At 39.8% G+C, this 17,210-nt stretch overlaps 2 protein-coding genes across 9 annotated transcripts in view; one reads left to right on the forward strand and one right to left on the reverse strand.

The window, feature by feature from the left end:
* EML6 (EMAP like 6) overlaps window positions 1-9,105 on the forward strand; it is a 132,183-nt gene extending 123,078 nt beyond the window's left edge. For all 3 annotated transcript variants that reach the window (XM_087960949.1, XM_026676706.2, XM_087960961.1), the window contains 6 exons: window positions 955-1,127; window positions 2,656-2,818; window positions 3,331-3,434; window positions 3,866-4,019; window positions 4,200-4,300; window positions 6,021-9,105. In XM_087960949.1, the coding sequence (XP_087817075.1) occupies window positions 955-1,127; window positions 2,656-2,818; window positions 3,331-3,434; window positions 3,866-4,019; window positions 4,200-4,300; window positions 6,021-6,045 (720 nt within the window). In that variant the 3' untranslated portion in view covers window positions 6,046-9,105. The remainder of the gene's footprint in view (window positions 1-954; window positions 1,128-2,655; window positions 2,819-3,330; window positions 3,435-3,865; window positions 4,020-4,199; window positions 4,301-6,020) is intronic.
* Window positions 9,106-14,057: 4,952 nt separating this feature from the next.
* The window catches only part of RTN4 (reticulon 4), a 63,916-nt gene continuing 60,763 nt past the window's right edge, over window positions 14,058-17,210 (reverse strand). For all 6 annotated transcript variants that reach the window (XM_087960979.1, XM_087960972.1, XM_087960965.1 and 3 more), the window contains 2 exons: window positions 16,085-16,143; window positions 14,058-15,131 (listed from right to left, as the gene is read on the reverse strand). In XM_087960979.1, the coding sequence (XP_087817105.1) occupies window positions 15,089-15,131; window positions 16,085-16,143 (102 nt within the window). In that variant the 3' untranslated portion in view covers window positions 14,058-15,088. The remainder of the gene's footprint in view (window positions 15,132-16,084; window positions 16,144-17,210) is intronic.

The following is a 17,210-nucleotide window of genomic DNA, read 5'->3' on the forward strand; positions in this document are numbered from 1 at the left end:
CACAGTATGTGTAAAAATATTTCAAGCACATTATGAATATTAAAAGCATGCAATTGAACATTATTAACATTAATGAAATGTCAATCAAAGTTGATTCTTCTGTTAACCATGCTTTCAATATTGAGAAAATTGGATTTGCTATTTATGAAAAATCGTTATTTCCAATTTCCCTGAGAGGGAAAGACTTTATATGTTATTCCATTATTCTGGCTCTAGATAACTTACAAAATCTAAAATTCAATTTAAATTTTAATACATTATAACAATGAAAAAGTATCGCTATAAAACACAATAGACCATTGTGAGTATGGCTTAAACAGTAAGCAACAACTGTTTGAATCTGGCTTGTCTGCATAGCTGCATTCTGGGCCAATTGCAGTTTCAATGACTCAACCATTTTGAGTCATCAGTGCATTTGCTAGATCTCTGAACTCCAGGAAGGAGTGCACCAAATTTATCACTAAAGCTAATAAATGTCTCCTGCTGGCATCAATTTACTATGGCTGACTGGTACCAATGCTAGATCCAAAAGGACTCCCAAATTATGAATCCGATCCTGAAGAGGAAATACAACCTTGTCTTAATAAGTCAAATCTCCCAATTACAAAGCCTAGGCTCCAAATTCACTGGCAATACCATCTCATCCAAAGTGAGTTTCAATTCTCCCACATTTAAGTCAGAGGCACAGAGAGGGCCTTAGCTCTATAGCCATGCCCAATCCTGTCTAGTGGTTCCATATAGTTCTCAAACATTTACAACATAGGAACTCCCCCTTGCATTTAACCTCTCCCCCGCCCCGCCCCCCGTGTGTGTGTGTGTGTGAGAGAGAGAGAGAGAGAGAGAGAGAAAGAGAGAGAGAGAATGCTATGAGACGTTTTAAGTCTAAAGCAAAAGAATACAAATCATAAATAATGTGAGCCACTGTAACCAAATATCATCATTTTTCTTCTGCAGAAACTTCTGAATAAAGTTAATTTGGGCCATGCTGCAAGATGTGCTGCCTACAGTCCAGATGGTGAGATGGTTGCTATTGGCATGAAGAATGGAGAGTTTATTATTTTGCTTGTCATCAGTCTTAAAGTTTGGGGCAAAAAAAGGGATAGAAAATCTGCTATCCAGGACATCAGGTACTTCAGCATGCAAAGCAGAGAATGCCAGAAAAAAAAAAAAAAAAGCAGAATTGTGCCTATTTATTCCATTACTGTTGATGTTTTTGGCTTCATGCCATTTGATAGTGGCTTGCAGCTTAATGGCTGAAGTGACTGCACTGAGATTACATCAGCAAGAAAGATAACTCACACAGGGAACAAAATCTTAAGAGTACTTTTCCTCCCGTAAAATTCTAAGCAGTGAACCAAACTCGTCCAATATGAGCCCAGAGACATATTGCTTGAGATGCACAGCCTTATGAATCTGTCTATAAATGGAGAAAGGGAAGGAAATCTGAAGGAAATGTAAAAGATGAAAAAAAATTCATATCTTATCCTTTGCGATACCAAATATTGGAACTTCAAAGAAATATGGGGAAAAATACAATGCTGTGTAGTGTCAGAGGAGTGGGCAGGAGAGGACTGTTCAAAAAATAAAACCCTCTTACTTCAGTAGCAGAATTTCAAAATAAGCATATTTTGGGTTGAATAAATGAAAGTTCTATACAGATAAAGGGTATTACAATTATATTTGGATGCTTCCCATATATTCTGCCTATGAATAAAAAACATTCTACTCCATATCATTTGTATAGCCCCTTGCTAGTTCCACAAGGTTACGTGAAGCTTTCTGTCCTGGCTGAAACAGCAACAGTGGGAAAGCCTGCATTGGAGCAGAGGCAACACTATTTTTTGGCTGCCAAGGATTGCCCTGTTTCTGATTATTTATTTTTAGCAAAGACCCTGCAGTTTATGAGGGGACAGGATTGCGAGCTTAACAGTTAAAACAGCAAAGCAATTGATTTAGCAGTGCAATCTTGGGGAGCTCCAAGGAGATGCAAAAAATTGTGTTGAAAGTCCAGCTCCATTGGTACTGACTTCTCATGCATCATGACCTACTAACCAGAATGGGGCAGGTAGTGTATAGGCTGTAGCCTTTTCTTTCCAGACACACAGAGATGCTCTTTGACTCTTTTGTCTACTGCTAAAAAATCAGAACAATGCGTAATATGCATTACATGAAATGTTTTTAGAATAAAAATACAACTATGGCTCATTTCATGTAATAGTTAAGGAGTATTTTCTTCTCTGTGTACCTAGATAGAACTTAAAAACACTGAATGAGGCCCTCCTTCAGCTTCTTCACCACTTGAGATGATGTGGACCTCTACACACTGAAGAGCATTTTCTATGCTGGTGCCCATTTATGGAATGGCTTCCCCATTATACCATCATTTTAGTACCAAGTGAAACCCTTTCTATTTTCCCAGAAATTTTAGTTGACTTGTAATTGTATTTTAATTCTTATGATTTGAATGATCTTTGTGCTACTGACTAATTTGTATGGTGTTTTTAATTTGTATTTTTTATAATTTATCATAATCTGATTTTAGGCAGATTATTTTAGTAAATTGTAAACTGCTCAAGGAGCTTTGAATATAGAGCAGTTTAATTTTTTTTTAATATCACTGTCATCTCAGAAACCTTATTTTTGTTTTGTTTCTAGAATCAGCTCTGATAATCGGTTTTTGGCAGTGGGTTCACAAGAACATACTGTAGACTTCTATGATCTCACACAAGGTACAACCTTGAATCGAATTGGCTATTGCAAAGACATCCCAAGTTTTGTCATTCAAATGGATTTTTCAGCAGATAGTAAATACATTCAGGTAAAGTTTTTTCTTTCAGTTAAAAAACAGCCTTCCTGATTCAGACACGAATTCATGCCTCAAGTCAAGAAGAGCAGGAGGTACACCTCTTAAATTTCATAGACCCTTCCGATTCCTCTTGTTTATGATACTGATATTCCAGAATCATAAGCATCAGGTAGGTAGAACTGACAGAGACAGAAATGAACTTAAAATTTAGATTTAAAAAGCCACAGCTGTTATGATTGACTGACCAGAAGGTCAGATTTTTAAAATGTCAAATGAGACAAATTTACAGGCTCTGATTTGCTAGAAGTATCAGAAGTAGTTTCATAAATCAACCATTCACATTCCAAAGTTTGCCATGAGTATTTATGAACACTCTCACTATTCACTTACACATTTCAACATTTTATATAATAAAATATAATGCAAGGAGAACCCAAAATCGTCATTACTCCTGAGATGATTTTGGAAAAACTATATATTTTAGCACTGTCCATATAATCATTGTGATTCATTTCCTTCCTTAGGTATCAACTGGTGCCTACAAGCGGCAAGTCCATGAGGTGCCACTAGGAAAGCAAGTGACAGATACAGCATTTATTGGAAAGATCACCTGGGCTACCTGGACAAGGTGATGTAGCACAAAACGCTAAACAAGGAGTATAAACCTACACCATCTGATCAGAATTGGAAGAGGCTACTTAGACCATTGAGTCTGATCATCTGCTTCAGGTTGAAATCCAAATGAATCCATTCCTGACAGATGGCTGTCTATATTCCTCTGACTAGAGCACATCCCTTAAAGGGGAAACTGTCACCAGAAATTGAAAAAAAGTCAGAAGTCCACAACAAGAATGCAGGTTAATGAGCTGATAGTGAGAGACTAATCCACTTACAGTAGCAGCCCTTAGAAAATGTCTCTCCTTTTTTGAATTTTGACATTCCACTCCATTCTTTCAACAGCCCCTGAAGTATGTTATATATTGTTATATATCCTATACTCCCTAAGACATTTTACTGTCATGTCCTCTCTAATTAGTTGATTTTTCTCCTTTGGAGCAGCATCCTTGGGGATGAAGTTATTGGAATTTGGCCCCGAAACGCAGATAAGGCAGATGTCAACTGTGCCTGTGTGACCCATGCTGGTTTGAACATTGTCTCTGGAGATGACTTTGGGCTAGTCAAACTCTTTGATTTTCCATGTACTGAAAAATTTGTAAGTGAGCATGTTTTGCCTTTTTGGAGTATGTTTGTCAGTGTGCCTTACCTTGATAAACATTTGGTTGATCGGTAGCTGAGATCAGCCTGTATCTTCTGGTGGCAAGAAGATATCTGGTGGCTGGCTATTTGTGAGTAAAGCAATATTGTTTTCAGAAATCATTTCTTTTCTTGACAGGCCAAACATAAGCGTTATTTTGGTCATTCTGCACATGTCACCAACATACGCTTTTCTCATGATGACAAGTATGTTATCAGTACAGGAGGAGATGACTGCAGGTAAGGTTTACACTGTGTAACATTTAGTTGGTTAAGTGGTGGTTGGAGATTTTGAGTTGAAATGTTACAAGTTACAAATGTTACAAATGTTCCAAGCTCTGTTTCACCCTCATCTGCATCTAACTGGGAAGCCTTGATAAGATCATCATATGTCATTCTTCTGAGGGCTGTTATGATGCTGAGTTCAGTACAGGTAGTCCTCGATTTACAACAGTTCATTTCATGATTGTTCAAAGTTACAACGGCACTGAAAAATGTGACTTATGACCGTTTTTCACAGTCACAACTTTTGCAGCATCCCCATGATTATGTGATCAAAATTCAGGTGCTTGGCAACTGGTTCATACTTATGACTGTTGCTGGGTCCCAAGGTCATATGATCACCTTTTGTGACCTTCTGACAAAGTCAATGGGGAAGTCAGATTCACTTAACTATGTATTACTAACTTATCAACTGAGTGATTCACTTAACAACTATGGTAAGAAAGTTCATAAAATAAGACAAAACTCATTTAACAAATGACTCATTTAATAACAGAAATTTTGGGCTCAATTGTGGTTGTAAGTCAAGGACTATCTATAGTAACTTGAATTCCTCAGGGGCAGAACCAAAATGTAGCCAAATATGGTTAGAAGTGATTTTTAAAAAAAGATGTGCAGATTTTTCTGATCCTTTGCTATGAAAAGTCTGCATCTTTTTTCTCTAAACAGGGTAAAAAAAATCACCATAGTAAAACCTTTCTGGGTAATGGGTTGCAGAGAATATGGATTATCAACTGCTTCTGCTGGATTGCTAGCAAGGCATTATCACCCATATATTATTGTTTTCATCATGATTGGTTGCCAAATAAAAAGTCAGATTCACTCATCTTTTTGAGCCACTGGGTACAACTGAGATCATTTTTTACTTTTGAGATGACTAGTTTGACTACTTAATGGCTACTATGATAGGTGCATAGTTAGCTACAATAGAGTTGAAACTATTCACCTTTTGAAACACATCCTCATGGCTTCTGTGAGAAAAGAGAACAAACAGTGAAAGTGGCAAAAAATAAGTGAGAGGAATTTTTATCCAAGCAAGTGAATGGAATACTTGCACTGCCCCCCAAAATTACAGAATTGAGGCTCACTTGCATCAAGAACCCTGTTTGTACAAGAATCCATGGAGGTGCATAGCCTTGTTTTGGCAGAGGATGGTTAGTTTTTCCTCTCTGTTCAAGGAGGCAAGTGATCTAAACAGAATAGAAGATTGCGCCCACCATAGCATGTAAACCCAAATAAATTATAAATATCCTCTCTACCAATTCTTAGTCTATAAAATGGCAGTTTAATCTGGTTTATTACAGGGGATCTCCACATCAAGAATATGTAAAACTCAAGCAATTAATCCCATCTAACTCCAATAGAAAACCTCCCTGTACTCCATGTGTTTTAGCCTCTCTAGCTGTCTTTACTTCCTTTTATTAAGCTGCAATAGATGCTTAAAGTTCACTGTAAGGAATTCTGTTTGGTGCAGGCACACACATTTGACACTATCATATTATGGTCTTTGTAAAAATTATCTGTCTATGGCAGTAGTGGGAAATTAATTGTTGGCATTTCTTGTTTTAAATGTGGTGGAATATGGGGGTGGATGGGTGGAGAACAAGCTTGCAGTATGATTTTAGCCACATCTGTGTTTATTTGTATTTGTAATAATGTGTTATTTTTTCTTCTTCAGTGTATTTGTATGGCGATGCCTTTGAAGGTCACAACTCTCAAGGAACATTCTTGCCACCGCTGCCATTTGAGTGCCAAACAGTAAACACATGGAAACCGTTCAAGATCTCAGCATGGCTGGGATTACGAACTGTCTATTTATGAAAGACATAATTAGTCTATATAATACATCCCCAAATATATGCAACCATGGGGAAATCAAATATTACATAATTTGATATTGACTTTAAATTAATTAATCTAATATATACTAAAATCTGTCTTGCCAAATTAAATATTCAGGAATACAATGCCAAGACCAGGGTCTCAAACTCAAATTGTCACAAGTGCCATGTGAGTCTTAGCCTTGACGGCCACAAAACTGAAACCTTTCTGCGTATGAATTAAGTCCAAAATGAAAAGTATCACATATGTCGTATAACATAATATATTGTGCTCTTAAATCAAACTTTATTATGAAGCAAAGCTACTTGCAAGACCGCCATTTGGTCGGCAGCATTTTCCATTAACTATAATACCAATATCTGATGTTATTACTTGGTGATGTATAATTTTTTTCTAAATCCCATTAAGAACAGTACCGGCTAGGGCTAGTCCCATCCCACTACAAGCTTAAGGTTTAAAGGTTTCCCCTGTCCAGTTATGACTGACCCAAAGGGGTGGTGCTCATCTTTGATTCTTAGGTGAGGGAGCCTGAATTCTCTGAGACGCTTTCATCATCATGTGGCCAGCATGAAAATACAGAATGCGGTAACCTTTGTGCTGAAGCAGGTCCTATTTATCCACTTTCATTTGCATGCTTTCAAACAGCTAGGTTGCCAGGAGTTGGAGTGAGTAATGGGAGTTCATCCCATTGTGTGGGCTCATCTCAAACCCAGGTTGTCAGCTTTCCAGCTGCCAAGCCCAGTGTCTTAAGCGCTAAGCCATCATGCCCCCCTCCTGTCCCATTAAAAGCAGCCAAAATCCTGCTTTTCTTCTTATTGAGCAGGCTTCTTTCAGATTTTTCTTTATTCACTTTTGTCCTCTTGCCTGTTCTTCTTTCACTAGCTAAGCTCTCCTCCACTTGTTGGCTGATGCCTTGCTTGGCATATGAACGCTCACAGCAATGCAGCCAGGCCAGGCCTTATTCTCCAACCTTCTCCATATCAGCTCCAGCCCCCAAGCTTCATGTCCGGGGCTCTGCCTGGAGATCCGTGCAGCCTTAGAACATGTGTTCTTGGAATGGGTGCTGCCAGTGCAAAAGGCATTGGAGCACAGATTGCATGGCCCAACCAACCAGGCTCAGCTGTTGCCAAGAAAACTATAAGGTTGGTTTGAAATGAATTGCTTTGGTGCCTGCATGCAGATATCTGTACATAGGTCTCTGACCTCAGTGGCTACAAGGTCTTAAATAATGGAACACACCAAATCATTTCAAGGGCCATGAATTTGGGACCCCTGACTTAGTTTATTGTAGAGATAAGGCTTCAGCAATCTATTAAAAAAAAATGAAAGACTTCAATGTGAAAATAGTGAAGACAAGCTTTCTTATTTCTTAAACTTGTTCTATCATTCCTAAATCATATTAGGGGCAGGATTCATTATGACAAAAGCCGGCTTTTGTTTGTAGCTGATTTTATTAAAAAATGAACTAATTAGCAATGCTCTCTCTTCCATTAAGTGTATTAGATGAAATTCTTTTTGCCATCTTTTATACAAAGTGCCTTTTGAAAACTTTTCAGATACTGCAGGATATAACATTGTCTCCTGCCATTGCCTACTTTCTGCTCATGGTGCTAAAATCTACAAACTGACGAGGGCTGACAAAGTCACTTTTCCCCCCAAATATTCATTTTTAAAATTTATTTTAATTAAATTTCAGCCTTCCCTCTTAATATCAACAACAAAGAGTAAAGGTACAAAGCAGAAATTAAAAAATTGTCAGTCAGTTTGACACTACATTTGGAAATTAGGACTTCAGAGAAGTGGTAGAATTAAATGAACAATGAATACCCTTCCTTTCCTTCCCATTTGAGGTACATTTTTCAATACCTTTTATCCAGCCAAGCAATAGCCAAGGTGGCATTTTAACTTCGGGGGAGGGGTGGGGACCCTTTCCTTCATGAAGTGATTCAAGGGCATTTGTTTTACTCACAGTTCAGTGATAAATTGGCATCCATACACATTTGTGATGGTAAAGGACCATTTAACTGTGGAACTTGAGGTTATTGCAATTGCTGAAGCCTGCAGTTTTTCAGTGGCTAATGATCAGGAGCATTATACTTTTAACTTCAATATCATAGGCAACATGCCTCACACTTGAATGCAACTATTGATGGTCACAGGCAGGAATGTACTATTGAGATTATATCCTGCTTGTGGGCCCAAAGTCCATGGGAAATAGATTGCTGGACTAAGAAGGCTTTTGATCTTGTCTAGCACAACTCTTACTTTCTATAACTCATGCAGTGAAACAATCCTAGATTCAGTCCTTTGTAGCATTAGTTTATTTCACAATCAGTAGTGAGATGAAAAAAAAAGGGAAATATCCTAGCCTGCATTAGATGAATCAGGTTGAACATATTAAAAGGTTATTTAAAAAGGATCACATTCCTTTTAGAACTGATGAAAGAAAAAAGGGAAACGGGACGTGTTTCTGATATAATAATCTCAATGTATACAACACAAAAGTGCTTCTGTAAATTTAATGTGTGTGTTATTTGATTAATGCAATGTTAATGCCTTATACTCCTTTATTTCATACATATGTCATATGCAGTCTTATTCCTTTGTTCTTCATAAGGAAAGTTTCCCGTTTTAACCAATGTAACCATCTGGTGATGTCAGGTGGTCACCTTATTTGCCTCTGTTGTAATACTGGCCTTTCATATGGAGTGCATCTTGAATCTGTTACAGAATGAGTTGCTGTATAGTCAAATTGTGCAAGAAAATTGAAGATGAATAATATATTTGTGCTTGGAAGAAATTTTGTTTATATCATTTAGAACTTTATGCTTAAATTTGATGCTGTATTATAATGTAAATTGAAATAGTACTGCATGAATTTATTTTTTAAATAATTCAGTAAAAGTTTTATTATTTGAAAACTGATGCCAGATTTTTCTTTGGGAATATCCAGCATACTGGAAAGAAGGAACAGTCTGCTTCTTGTGGAAAAAGGGTGTTGATACTTACCTGATACACCCTTTCTCTGTGAGCTGTGAAGAACATCCAGTGATGGGAAGGTGCTTCAGTCTCTTCTAGGAAGGCTGGGCTTAAACTTGAGGATGCTCCTCCTCCTCGAGACTCCTCCTTAGCATTCCCAGTTTTGCAAAACCAAAGTATTGATACCCTATATGCTTCAGCCTATGTAATAACCCTGGCCGGAACAGACCCCCCTACCAGAATGAAAGGGTGGGGCTGGATGCTCTTCACAGCTCACAGAGAACGGGCGTATCAGGTAAGAACCAACGCCCTTTCTCCCATGAGCTGTTTAGAGCATCCAGTGATGGGACATACCAAAGCTTGGCACTGTCCTAAGGGAGGGACTCCATCTGGGTTGCAGACCTGTCTCTGAAATAACTTGCTACAGAACTCGCCTACCAAATGAAGCCTCAGCAGAAACAAATACATCAATTTTATAATTTCTAATAAATGGACATGGAGAAGCCCAGGTTGCAACTCGGCAAATCTCCTCTATTGTAGCTTGGGTCGCCCAGGCTGCTGTGGTGGCTGCACTCCTGGTGGAGTGAGCGGTAATGCCTTGGGGCACTGGTATCGAGTGAGAGTCATACGACTTAGTGATGGTGGCCCTTAGCCATCTACCTATGGTAGAGGGTGAAACCTTGCACCCCGGAGTGTTAGACTGAAAGGACACGAAGAGGGCTTCTATCCTTCTGGAGGGCGCCGTGCGCTCTATGTAGATGCGTAAGGCCCTTCTTACATCCAAGCGGTGCCATTGGTGTTCGAGCCTGTGTGATGGACATGAGCAAAAATTTGGGAGCACCAGCTCTTGAGCTCTATGGAATGCCAAATTAACTTTTGGAATGATGGAGGGATCTGGTCTGAGAACCACTCTATCCAAATGGAAAATGCAGAGGTCTTTGTGCACCGATAATGCAGCTAGTTCGGAGATTCTTCAGGCAGATGTAATTGCTATCAGGAAAACTATTTTGTAGGTTAGAAATCGAAGTGTTGTGGTCCTTAGTGGCTCGAAGGGACCTGTAGTAAGGACCAAGAGTACCTTATTTAAGTCCCAAGTTGGATATTGGTGCACTGTGGGGGGCCTCAAGTTATTGGCACAGCGCAGAAAACTGTGAATGAGAGGATGATGAGATATGGAGGTAAGATCATCCCAAGATATGACCAAAGCCAGGGCCACCACCTGTCTCCGCTGAGTATTGGGTGCTAACCCTTTGCTTAGGCCATCCTGTAAAAATTCTAATAACTGCGCTACTGATGGGGAAGTGGGGTCGATCTGAACCCTCTGACACCAAGGGCAGAAGCTAGACCAGGTGGCCTCATAGATTCAGTTCGTCGAAGGACATCGAGCTGACTGAATAGTGTGAATAACTTGAGTAGAAAGGTGTTCATCTCTCAGACGTCGCTGTTCAACTTCCATACAGTTAAGTTTAGCCATTGGGGGTCTGGGTGTAGCACTGGGCCTTGAGACAGGGATATAACCGATGATGGGATCCTCCACAGTGGTACCGTCAAGAGGTCCTTCAGGTCCACGAACCATGCTCGCCTTGGCCAATAAGGAGCCACTAATAGTAGGTCCGCTTTTTCTTCCAGCAACTTCTGAATCAATTTGGGGATCACGGGGACGGGAGGAAAGGTGTAGAGCAGTCTGGTGGACCAGTGACATCTGAGGGCGTTCACGTCCTCCGCTCCCTGCGATGGGTAATGAGAAATGAATCGGGGAAGCTGTGCATTGAGTGGGGAGCAAACAGGTCGACAACTGGTTGGCCCAACCTCAGAGTAGCCTCCAGAAAGATCTTGGGGTCCAGTCGCCAGTCTGATTGGTCCAACGTGGCTCTACTGAGCCAATCTGCTTGTACATTCGGTACTCCAGATATGTGCTCTGCCTTTAGAGAGAGAAGATGGATTTCGGCCCACAGGAATAGTCTTTCTGCTTCCCTCATTTGTAGATTGGAATGAGTGCCCCCTTGTTTGTTGATATGGGCCTTTGTAGTTATGTTGTCTGTTAAGATGAGCACGTTTGCAATGGAGATGTGGGAGGAATTGTCGGAGTGCCAAGTACACCGCTCTTAGTTCTAGCCAGCTGATATTGTGTGCCTTCTCTGAATCCGTCCAAAGGCCTTGCGCTGTATGATTGGAAATGGGGCCCCCATCCCACTAGACTCGCGTCTGTTGTAACAATCGACCTGTGTGGATCCTTGAAAGAGCATCCCTTGTTGATTTCGGGTCGTGTCCACCATCGTAGAAAACTGAGGACGGTTGATGGAACTTTTACACGAGTCTTGGCGTCGTCTCTCCTGGCGCGTTGGTATGGCAACAGGAACCATTGCAGGGTTCTTGCATGGAACCAGGCCCAAGGGAGAATAGAAATACAAGAAATCATTTTTCCGAGCAATTTAGAAAGGAGACAGTTGTACTTTCCTAAGAGTTCTAATCTGTTGAGCCAAATCTCTAATGCTTTCTTGTCTGTCAGGGGAGAGGAAAACTTTGCCTTCCAGGGTGTCAATGATGGCGCCAAGGTGAATGAGTCTAGTAGAGGGTGTTAAATGACTTTTTGACCAATGAGAACCCATGTTGTTGTAGGGTTTGAATGTTCGAATTTGCTTGATTGATGGAAGATGCCAGAATGTCATCCAAATAGCATTGAAGTTGGATGGACCTATCTCTGAGTGATGCTGCCAAGGCAGCCAAGACCTTTGTAAAAGTTCTGGGAGCTGAAGCTCAGCCAAATGGGAGAGCAATATATTCGTAATGGATGTTGTAACAGAAACGAAGGAATTTGAAATGTGAGGGCCTAATTGGCATATGTAAGTAAGCTTCCGTGAGGCCTATGGAGGCAAGGACATTGTTCTTTCTGATGCTGAGTAAGATGGATTGGAGAGTGGTTATTTTAAATTTTCGGTAAACTAAAAATTGGTTTAGACATTTTAAGTCGAGGATTGCCCTCCATCCCCCCGAAAGAGCCTCCTGAGGAGGTTGTATCGATATGCTGCTCCTTCTGGATAAATCCAGAGGGGTGGTTGGAGGGTTCTGGACCTGTGAGGTAGAGGGTATGATGAGTGGTAAAGAGGTGGGTTGTACAGCTGCTCGTGTACGTTTTTCCACCTGCCTTTCTAATGCCTGATGGTGTCTGCATGCATCTTTCTCTGCTGCCTTAGAGGTCTTTTTGGGTTCCATGGACTTATCTCTATTTTTAGCAGTTAGGGGTTGTAGTTGCTGGCCATGATAATGCCTTTGATAGATTAGCAATGTAAAAAGGTTATGAAATTAGGTGGCTGGAACACCTAGGGACTTACTCCCTTTAGGGGCAGGGGATCCTGGAATAAATAGTTTCCACAATGCCTTTAGCAAATGTTGTCTCTATATATACACGCATACACACACACACACACACATTTAACGACTTAAATATTTGTAGAATTTAAGAATCAAGTCAATTTTTTAATAAAGTACTTGTAATATCAAATATGGAGACCAGAACACCCCCCTCCAGACCCAGCACCTATATGAGGGCACAGAGGTCTGTAACTGATAATTAGATCAGTTTAGCTGCACTTATTGCCTGTGGAATCCAGCAGTTCAAGTCCTCTATCACCCAGTGGACTGGTGGTAGGAACCTCACCTTCCCAGGTCCTCAAGAAGGGAAACCTTGTTGGGTAACTTGCCTCACAGGCAGTAACAATTACTCAGCAAATTTAACCACGTGGCCTTTAAAATGGCAGCCACCTCGTGGCAGAATGAAAATGAAAGCAGCTATCACTGCCCAGCCTGCTGAAAGCAAAACAGCTCAGCGGGAAGGCGCAGGGGCTAATTCCCTGCCCTGAGGTGTTCTGTGGGGAAAGCCTCGTAATAAAAGGGGGGAAAAGGCTGCACTGTTTAAATTGAGGCTTCGAGCCTAGAAAGGACAGAGCGTTTACTCAGCTGGCTGGGAGATCGGAGAGATAAGCCTCCTTGTTGAGAAGTTTAAGGCAGCAGCTCTGAAACGAGAGGCTTTTAGCCTCAGGGCAGATCGGAAACATAAGCCTCCGCATTTATGAGGCTTTAGCCTCGGGAGGCTGGAACGCTCATAAAAAATGAGTGAAATGACTTTTGGAGGTTCCTAGGGGTGGTGGGGGTAGTTGGTGACAAACTATGGTATTACCTGACCTGAGAAATAAATCAGCTAAATCGCCAGTGTCTGTTCCAACCAGGAAAACAATAACACAACCTGTCTGAAGAAAGGCTGAGCTAAAACTGGGGATGCTAAGGAGGAGCCTCGTGGAGAAGGAGGAGCGTCCACAAGTTTAAGCCCAGCCTTCCTAGAAGAGACTGAAGCACCTTCCCATCACTGGATGCTCTGAACAGCTCATGGGAGAAGAGGAAAATATTAGTGGTTGACTTATTCCAGGGAAAAGTTTTTAAAGTACTTTAATATTCTACCATTTTTATCACATTGTCTCAAGCAAACATATTCCTTAGAATTGTTACTAAAAAGACCGGCATGATAGTAATATTCGATATATTACATTTAATATAGTTAGAACATGTTCCCCAAATTGATACAATTGCATCATGTAAAATTGCATTTAGCTTGCTACTTCATTTTGGTTAGGATACATTTTGCGTGTCATACTAAAATTTATACATAACAAAATTCTGATTACTTTTCAGCAAAATCCATTGAGAATTAAGGTGGTACTAAACTAGAATATAACTATGTTTACTGGATAATCAAGCAGTAATGCGCATATTCATAAGTCAACCAGACCAACAAAATTCCTAATGTTGGGTATAAATCATTTTTAGTGACATTGTTCCTTACGCTGAGTTGTGAAGCATGATGATATAGCATATTAAGCGCAATCAGATTTACACATCATATGAGTCCATACACTTTATTGATAACTCAAAATTGTTTTCTTTTTACATTTCACAATGCATCCCACAGACGTAGTTCAATACAGCTTAAACCCCACATGTATTTGAAATGTCCAAATCGCATTTGCAGCATCAGGGTACAATCCACCGATCCATGCACAGATGCTGAGGATTCCAAGCACAATGGAAAACAAGCATGCTGAGGGTTCCTTGTTCTGCCTGCAAGGATCTGAAGATCACACCATCAGAAATTCATTCCACAGATTCAGAGTTTGAGAACTGTAAAGTTGTTTACTTAAAATAGACTATAGGAGTTTGTGCAGCAAAGGAGATGGCAGAAACTGTAATGTGCAGAGTTGGTTTTAATAGGTACTAGTTTTTTTCTGAAAATTTAAGCTAATATACAGTATTAAGGAGCTCAAAAAAAACCTCAGTTCATTTATCTAGTATTTCAATCACTATGGAGGAGCTGGACATCCTAAGCAGCTGTGACACACTATATATTTAATTTTATATTGGCAATTGATAAAATAGTAGAATTAAAAGCACAGTACAGCTAAACTTGATACCAACAAGGCAAGACCTTTCAAGCTTGCTTTAATGGCAAATTCTAAACATTTCATTTTAGAAAATCTGCAATCAATCAACACAAACCAGAGACAGTGCTAAAGGAAATGTTTTCCATACACTAACCCCTCCTGAAACACGACAAGACTATTCTTGGCCAAAGCATAAAATGTACAGCTCTCCAACTGGTTAGGTTAACCTGTGCTGCATATGGGAGAAGCAAACAGGATTAGGTTTAAATCCATATGTAGCAGCTTACAATACTTAGGATGGACATACACACAGCAGTCAAGAACAGGTTATTTCCTCCCTCTGAAACACTGTTCCTAAAAAATAAAGATCTGTGAAATTGCACTGCAATGTCAAGGCTTGCTATTCCCTGACCCTCCCCATATAATCCAAATGAATATGCCTCCCATCCCCACTTAAAAGATGATTTGTTTTAATAAAAGTTGCTTCTTGATTTCATTCAGTTTTACGCTTCAGTCCGGGAATTTTAGCTTGAACCCTGTAGGGGGGAAAAATATTGGTTTCAAAAAAGTCACACCTTGTTTTCCAAGTAACTGTACAAGAAAAGCCAATCTAGATTGCTTACAATCTAATTCATTAATTATCCACCAGTCTTAAAAGTGTGCCAACACTTGAAATTGCTTTACACGTCACAGAAGTACTCTGTTTGCATCTCCTTAAAGTGACGGAGAATAAAATAGATCCAGACATATCAAATGACCATGGTCACTTATGACTATATGTGAACATACTTATTACAGTCATGTCTACAGCTTGGTTTGGAAGTTACTTTGGAAATTCCAATTCGTTTTGGAGTTGCAACCACTTGCTCAATAACCATTCCAAGCTGCAATGGAGCAACCACTCCCTGAAGTTCCAGCCATCATAGCACCACTATGGTCACTTGACTGCGATTTGGGCACTTAGCAACTGGCTTGCAATTAGATTGGTTGTAGGGTTCTGCAATCATGTGATTGTCATTTGCAATCTTCCCTCCTATCCCACAGCAAAGTCAATGAGAAAGGAATGTTGCAAGTCATTCCCACCTTTTCTCCAGAGAAGCCCTGCTACAGAATAAGAGATCTCGGGGAATTCCTACTCCAAAGCATCACCTGCCTGCCCTCCATGGTGTGCACCCACCCACAGCACCCCCACTTGCCAATGTGTCCCCATCCCATTCCCCATGGCCATCCACAACTATGTAGCATCTGTTCATGGCCACACCTGTTTTCCAACACCTGCATCCTTGATGCACCTTCAAGTGCACCCTTCCATGGTCCTTGTGTGGGGTTCCCACCTCATCCTGCTTAGCAAATGGATTGTTATTGCTAAGCCATATGGTCATATGATGTTGCTCTTTATGACCACGTTGTTTTGCAATGAAAATTCTGGTTCCAATTTGCCACTGTAACCTGTGGACTACCTGTAGCTACAAGAATGCAGTAAACTTACTTTGCCATTCCATCTTTCACATTCTTGTTTACAAGTTCCACATAATGGTCAATTTGAGTCTGAAATACAAGTTAAAATATCATTTCAATTGGTTAGTTTCTACATCCTGGAAAACCATGATATGATTAGCATCACGTTAAAACAAAATCAAGCAAACCACAAGAAGTTACACAAGTGGAAATATTCTTGGAAATATTTTCATCAGTGTTGTGCCACTCCCTGCTTCCTAGGGCTACGAAAAAGTGACTGATCCAAAGTCACCCAAGATGGCTTTATGCATAAGGTGGGACCAGAACAGTCTCCCAGTTTTCAGCATTATGCCTTAACCACTACACCAAACTAGATCTCTGCACTTCATCTACAAAAGACTGAGGTGTAAGCCCTAGAAAAGATTTAGGATGGTTATAACTTAAAAATCTCAATACGTTACCCACAAAGGAAAAATAGCTGAGATACTGCAAACCTTGAACACCTAAAAGTTATGGATTCCTGGTCATTAGAAAGTTTATCACACCTGCCTTAGTTTATTCAATCCCAATCATTCAGATTTGAATTTTGACATATTAATTCTTGGTTGCTCCACAACTGTGGTGTTTTGTCATTTGAAAAATATTGAATAAACAGATTTTCCAAAGAAAAAAATGATAGCTATTTCATCAACCTTTTCGATTTTAGAATCATGAAATTATTGTGATATTTTAACTACTTTTTATTTAGCATTTTATACAAAAAATATTTAGGTTTATGACTGTGCAATATCTTATTACAAATATACTGAAATAATGCTTGAAGATATTTTCATTTCTATCATATATAGAGAGGAAGTCATTTTTACTGAAAAAATAGAATTCTTGGGGGAAAAGTACCTTGTAAAGTTCTGAGATAAAACATGTCAACTAGTTACAAAATACTTTCTTAAGTTCACTTAAGAGGTGCTCAGCTATAATAAACAATGTAAAGGAAGGGATCCCTAATGTTGAAAGAAGAAATCCAAACCAGATGAATTTTCTAAATGATTCGAGCTGTTCTCAAATCAAAGGAACATGGCCTCTTTACTTTTAATATCAATCCTAGGACTGCCACATCTGAGGCACAAAAGTCAAGATAACCACTAGATAATAGCAAT

The sequence above is a fragment of the Notechis scutatus genome, chromosome 1 (genome assembly GCF_049901735.1).
Source record: "Notechis scutatus isolate UNSWTSFEM ecotype Mainland chromosome 1, rNotScu1.2, whole genome shotgun sequence".
NCBI lineage: Eukaryota > Metazoa > Chordata > Lepidosauria > Squamata > Elapidae > Notechis > Notechis scutatus.